This window comes from Myotis lucifugus, unplaced genomic scaffold, assembly GCF_000147115.1.
Source record: "Myotis lucifugus unplaced genomic scaffold, Myoluc2.0 scaffold_670, whole genome shotgun sequence".
NCBI lineage: Eukaryota > Metazoa > Chordata > Mammalia > Chiroptera > Vespertilionidae > Myotis > Myotis lucifugus.
The window spans coordinates 349,361-356,089 of record NW_005871718.1 but is presented as its reverse complement, the minus strand read 5'-3'; the positions used below and the strand labels follow the sequence as shown (position 1 = coordinate 356,089).

Sequence of the window (6,729 nt, the reverse complement as noted above, 5' to 3'; positions counted from 1 at the left end):
CCACTGCAGACACAGCTGATTCTCACAGCCAATTGGCCTGGAGGTCAATTCCTCCCAGGGATAACTACAACAATCAAGGCTTAATTACAACAAGACTGTGCACAAAGCCCACAAGGGGGTGCACCAAGAGTGTCTACCTCAGGTAATTGGGACACTTAGCACAGAAAGGCACTCTATCGACACAGCGAAGCATAAAAAATGTCAAGACAAAGAAACAGGACACAAACGACAGAAATGGAGGAAAGCAAACTGCTGGATATAGAGTTCAAAACCACACTTTTAAGGTCTTTAAAGAACTGTCTAGAAGCCGCCGATAAATTTAATAAGGCCCTCGAAAAGACTGGTGAGACTGCCGATAAATGTAGTGAGATCTTCAAGAAGACTGGTGAGACCACCAATAAATGTAGTGAGATCTTCAAGAAATCTATTGAAACCCTCGATGTTGTGATAAAGAACCAACTAGAAATTAAGCATACACTGACTGAAATAAGGAATATTATACAGACTCCCAACAGCAGACCAGAGGATCGCAAGAATCAAGTCAAAGATGTGAAATACGAAGAAGCAAAAAACACACAACCGGAAAAGCAAAATGAAAAAAGAATCCAAAAATACGAAGATAGTGTAAGGAGCCTCTGGGACAGCTTCAAGCATACCAACATCCGAATTATAGGGGTGCCAGAAGAAGAGAGAGAGCAAGATATTGAAAACCTATTTGAAGAAATAATGACAGAAAACTTCCCCCACCTGGTGAAAGAAATAGACTTCCAAGTCCAGGAAGCGCAGAGAACTCCAAACAAAAGGAATCCAAAGAGGACCACACCAAGACACATCATAATTAAAATGCCAAGAGCAAAAGACAAAGAGAGAATCTTAAAAGCAGCAAGAGAAAGATAGTCAGTTACCTACAAGGGAGTACCCATACGACTGTCAGCTGATTTCTCAACAGAAACTTTGCAGGCCAGAAGGGAGTGGCAAGAAATATTCAAAGTGATGAATAGCAAGAACCTACAACCAAGACTACTTTATCCAGCACAGCTATCATTCAGAATTGAAGGTCAGATAAAGAGCTTCACAGATAAGAAAAAGCTAAAGGAGTTCACCACCACCAAACCAGTATTATATGAAATGCTGAAAGGTATCCTTTAAGAAGAGGAAGAAGAAGAAAAAGGTAAAGATACAAATTATGACCAACAAATACACATCTATCAACAAGTGAATCTAAAAATCAAGTGAATAAATAATCTGATGAACAGTATGAACTGGTGATTGTAATAGAGTCAGGGACATAGAAAGGGAATGGACTGACTATTCTTGGGTGGGGGAAAGGGGCGTGGGGAGTGCGGGAAGAGATTGGACAATAATCGTGCACCTATGGATGAGGACAGTTGTGGGGAGTGAGGGCGGAGGGTGGGGTGGGAACTGGGTGGAGGGGAGTTATGGTGGGAAAAAAGAGGACCCAATGTAATAATCTGAACAATAAAGATTTAATTAAAAAAATCTAATTTATGGTACAGGTTTTGAAAACTATTATATATGTGCCAAAGATAAAACTTTCTAATTTATGTTTTTTAAATATGTGTTAAAATTTTGAAAAACTATTTAATAGAGTGAAAAAATATATTCCAATGTAACTTATTTGGTAGTATTATAATAAACTCAAAACTAGCTATAAAAAAAAATAAATAAAAAAGAAAAAAAGAAAAAAGCATTTTAAGTATAATGTTATCAAAACTGTATAACATAGTATGATATCACAAACTGTAGGAATATTAAAAATCTGCCAATAACAGAATTACTACTATTATATTTTAAAATATTATTTTTCAGGTTCTATTTTTCTTAATCAGTTTATGTTGTTCATTATATTCCACAAAGGAGTGAGGTCATGTGATGTTTATCTTTCTCCAACTGGCTTATTTTGCTTAGCTTGATGCTCAGAGCTGGTTCTCTGGCGCAGGCCCCATCCGTTCCTGACCCTCCACAGGGTCTGGGGTTTCAGGTTCTGGAGGAACTAAGAAGCCACGTCTGCTCTGGGGATGATCCGGCCGTACACCTCTGTGTTTGGCTTTAGTAATTCCTGTCAAAGAAAGACGAGATCTCTGAGCCCTGCAGCCTTCTCAGAACAAGTGCCATGTTTCACAGACCCCATGGGGGCTGACTGTCCCTGGGCACCTTCTCCTCCACCCTCTGTTATCACTTTTCACTGCCCTTTCCTGAGCCCGGAAGCATACTCAGGGCTGGGCTGGAGGCAGGTCCTGGGGCTCCTGGCACCTGCAGGACAGAACTTTCATAACCCACACTTACCTCATAGATGGGGCCGGCTGTCCTGGGGTCAGGTAGGGGGCCCTGTGCAGTGGGAGAGAGGGCATCAGAGGACAGGAAGGGAGGGTTTTCTCTGCAGGACTGACACTCTGCCTTCTGAGCACCTGTCTTCACACCTGTAGCCCAGCACCCCAATTTCAGCCCACACTGCACCCCCTCACTCTTGTTTGCCTGGGACCCTGACTGGTGTTCCCAGTGCCCATTGTGCTCCATGCTGGACTCTAGGGTTCTCTTTAGGCCCAGTGAGGAACCCAGGGCAGACTCAGAATGGGGCAGGGCTGGTCCACCCCTGATTGTGGGCCCCTCTAGGCCACTCAGGGTTCCCCTTGTGCTGGCTGTTCTGGAGAAGGGGTCTGTGCTGTGTTGCGAGGTTGGATGGTGCCCCTGCCCTGAGCATGGGTTGCTCAGGCCCTGGGTGAGGGAACAAGGAAGGGATGGACTTACCGGGAAGGCAGAGGTTCCAGAGGGACCCTGGCCTGGGAGCAGAGACAGGAGGAGTTAGCACCCAGGGGGGAAGAAGCTTTTGCATGTTCTTCCAGGAGTGGGTGGTTCTTTAGCTCCCAAGGGCCAGGGGTGAAGGGTCCCAGGGCAAGACCCTCTGGCCATTTCAGGGTCCAGTGAGGGAGAGGTGGTGACACATGACACAGCCTTCAGGTCAGGGTTGACTGGCGATTAGGGGTCCCCTGTGCAGAGTGGTGATGAGAATCCCCCTTGAAGCCCAGGGAAGGGTCAGAGCATGAGGGACCAGGGCAGGGGTGGACACTGTGGGGCAGGCCCAGGGGTTCCAGGATGAACAGACACTCACCAGGGGTGGCTGCTGGAGGTGGGTGCTCTTGGAGGCCATGGCAGTCACTGGCCCTGGGAAAGGTCAGACTTACTTGTGAGGGGTGCAGGGGAGCTTTGGTGTCACAACAGGGGGCAAGGAGGGTCTCCTTTCCCAGAAGAGGGTGGAGGCCTCTCTCCACTGTTTAGAGGGGATGGGTCCAGGAGAGGGGAACTGAGGCAAGGCCTTCAGGATCCACGGGTGACCTGGGCCCACAGGGCAAGGACCCACAGGCAGATGAGGGTCTGGGAGGAGTTACCAGGGAAGGGACTGAGGACCCAGGACAGGAATCCACCCTGAGGGTCTGACTTAGTGGAAAGGTCAAGGCCTCAGGGGGCAGCAGTGCCAGCCTCATGTAGCATTCGGATGAGCGTGGTGCTCTGCTGTAGCCAGACCCGCCCCTCAGGCCTACAGAGCTACACTGTGACCATGGCCTTTCCTGTCTCCATCCACCTGAACTAGAGGCAAAATCCACACCACAGGCTCTGCTGTCCTTTGGAGGCCAGGCCTCCCATCTCACAGGTCAGGATTGTGGTTACCAAACTGGCTTCATGGAGGCATTTGTCCCAACCCTATCTGTCCAGGCTCTTCCACCCTCAGCTGTGTGGCCTTGGCCAGGATGACTTTCAGACCCTGAGGCAGCCCATCCCCTCACCTGGGAGGGTGGACTTAGATAAGCAACAGGAGGTGCCTTACTGAGCACTTACTACCTGCCGGCACCGCTGCAGGTGTGTGGAGGGAACCAGGACAATCCTGAGGGCACAGTTCCTTAATCGTGCCTCATTTATAAGTGAGGAAGCTGTTGAGGAAACCACCCTGGTCAGCAGCTGGTGAGGGAGGAGCTAGATAGAGGGAGTTAGGGGCCTCCATGGGGAAGCTGGAGGCCACAGGGAGCCGGCCCAGAACCCTCTGAAGACAGGGTCTTTGTCCTCCTGGCCTGGGCTCCGCTGGGGGGCAGCCTGGGTCAGGGGACAGGATTAGGGTGAGGGTGAAGGAAATGCCATGGTACCTCCTAGTCCTCCTGAGGTACAGGAAATAGCCCAGGGAGGCCCCCAGAGCCACCACGACGAGGACCCCGATCACGCTGCCAATGATGGTCCCCACAGAGTAGCCCTTGTAGTTTTGTTCTGCTGAAAGGAGAAGGGAAAGGGGGCGGGGTGAAGGCTCAAGTCCACTCAGGGGAAGCCAGGAGGGGCCTTGCAGGAGGAGGCCTGGCAGGGGGAGGAAGGTGCTGCCACCTGGTCTGTGCTGTTTGGGAGTGTCAGTCCTCCTGACACCCCACTTCTGGCAGTTGCATCATTCTCTGTTTTGCACATTTGAAACCTTCCATTTGCTCTACCTTTGCATGTACTCTCACACCCACCGTTCCCATGTCCTGGTATTTTCCTCTTACCTCCTCTTTCCCTCACATATTCTGTCTCTTACCCCTGTTTCTTCTTTTCCATTACTAAGGACAGTCTTAGGGGGCACCTTACCTGTCAACTCACTGCTGATGTGTAATAAAAATGTGCTGAATGTTTTTGATGATCAACAGGGTGGGAAACACTCTACTTTCATGTCATCTGATCCTTTCACCCCCACGAGGGACGGGGGTGTCACCCCCATGAGCACAAACAGAATCAGGGATGGGAGGTGCTTAATAAATGGCTGATCACCAAATCACAGAATTGGTGAATGATAAATGACATTTTCACTGAGTTCCGTTTGACTTTATAGCCACTGACAACAGCGTTTATAAAAATAACAATAATAATTGGTACACTGACTGAGTCCTGACTGAGCATGACCCTGTCTGTGGGCTTTATTTTTATTAACCTCACAAGAAATATCCTAACAACGGTGTTTAGGTCCAGTTGTTTTTTTTCCAGTTTAAAGATGAGGAAACAGGCTCAGGTGGGTGAGAGCCTTCCCTGTGGTCAGACAGCTTATACCCATAGAACCGAGACAACGACGAGATTAGTCTAATTCTGGGGTCCGTACCCATGTGCTCTATAGGCTCTGAAGGAGGCTCCCACCTCCTCAAGGCTTTCATCCATCTCACCCCCTTTCCCATGAAATATACAAAGGCAAGTGGGAGAGGTGGAGAGTCACTTACATTGCACATCCAACCTGAGGGGCTCACTTATGCTGGAACTGACAGGGTTGAAGACCTCACACTGATAACCCCCAGCGTCCTCCCTCCTTACGGGGTCTATGGTGAGGGTGCTCTTGTCCTGGGACAGCATCATCCTGTCCATGAGCAGGAGATTCTGGTTATTGAAGAGCCACCGGATGGAGATTCCCTTGTTATTTGTGAGGCAGGTCAGGACCACGGCGTCCTTATGCTCTGTGACTGTGGCATTGCTGGCTCGGATGGAGGGCTTTCCCACGGGCTCTGTGGAGAAACAGAGGAGGTGACTGACTGAGAGTGGGCTCCTTCCTCAGAGATGTCAGCCACTCACAGCCCACAGTGATTTCTGTACAGGTCTGCCGGAAGCCGGTCCATCCTTGCTGCTTGACACAGTCGTGCAGGAAAGAAACATCTGCACAGCATATGTTTCAAGGGACCTGGCATATATAGCATATTGTTCTTAATATGTTTGCTCTCCTTAGTGCCATGTGTTTTAACCAAGGTTACCTCTCTGAGAAAGGTTGTTTCCCCAGGTGGGGATCTTTCCCTGAGGTTAGGGAGGGGATACAACCCCTTAATTAAGTGCCAGGTGGGTAGTTAAGCTACATAATCTTTACTCCCTGGAATGGAGATAAGAAACGCCCTAACCTTTGTAATAGAAATTGACAGGATTAAAATCGGCTGGTATAAATACGGATGTAAGAAGACAATAATCATCAGATCCTCATCAGATCCTCATCACATCCTCATCAGATCCTCATCAGCTCCTAACCAGAACCTAGCGAGAGAACATGGCAAAAGAACCTGGATAGAACCTTGCTACAGAACCTGGCGATCAAACCTGGCTGGAGAACCTGGAGAAGCTGGATGGAGAACCTAGCAAGAGAACCTGTACACAGAACTTGGCTGGAGATCTTGGACAGAACTTGGCTGGAGATCCTGGAGGGAGAACCTCGCTATGCTGATGAACTGAACCCTGTCTCCATGTCATTCCTTCTTCGCCGACTCCGTCCACACCTTTGGGGATCCCTGGACCCGTTGGGGTTGGACCCCAACACAGGTCACCAGAGGAGGACTCTGACCTCTGCAGGGTGAGGACCTTTGTTCAGGTGACAGTCTGTAAGGAGAGGGCTATACCTCCCTCTTCTCTCCGGATCACCTCAGGATGACCCCTGATCTGTCTCCCTGGACATCTGAGGTATTAGCACCGGGAGCCTTAGACCATGTGTCCAGCATCTTCATCATCAGGTGGCATTTTCCACCCATTGACTTTTGTTTGACTCTTTTCCAGACCTTTCTATAACTTTCTAAATAATATTACCCCCTCTCTAGTATAGTGGCTATTTGTAGAGATGGGAAGGCATTTCCCTTTTTAAAAATAATTATAGAGAGTATAGCCCAGCCAGTCTTAATGACCTTAGGACCTGAGAAGTTTCAATATAAAGGATTTCTCAGTCTGATATGACTTTCA

General features: G+C 48.7%; 1 protein-coding gene across 1 annotated transcript in view; it reads right to left on the bottom strand.

Annotated features, from left to right (window-relative positions):
- Positions 1-2,952: 2,952 nt before the first annotated feature.
- Positions 2,953-6,729, bottom strand: part of LOC102441380 (carcinoembryonic antigen-related cell adhesion molecule 8-like) — a 178,753-nt gene continuing 174,976 nt past the window's right edge. The window contains 2 exon segments of the mRNA XM_023746383.1: positions 2,953-3,183; positions 4,158-4,275. Coding sequence (XP_023602151.1) covers positions 2,976-3,183; positions 4,158-4,275 — 326 coding nt within the window. The 3' untranslated portion in view covers positions 2,953-2,975.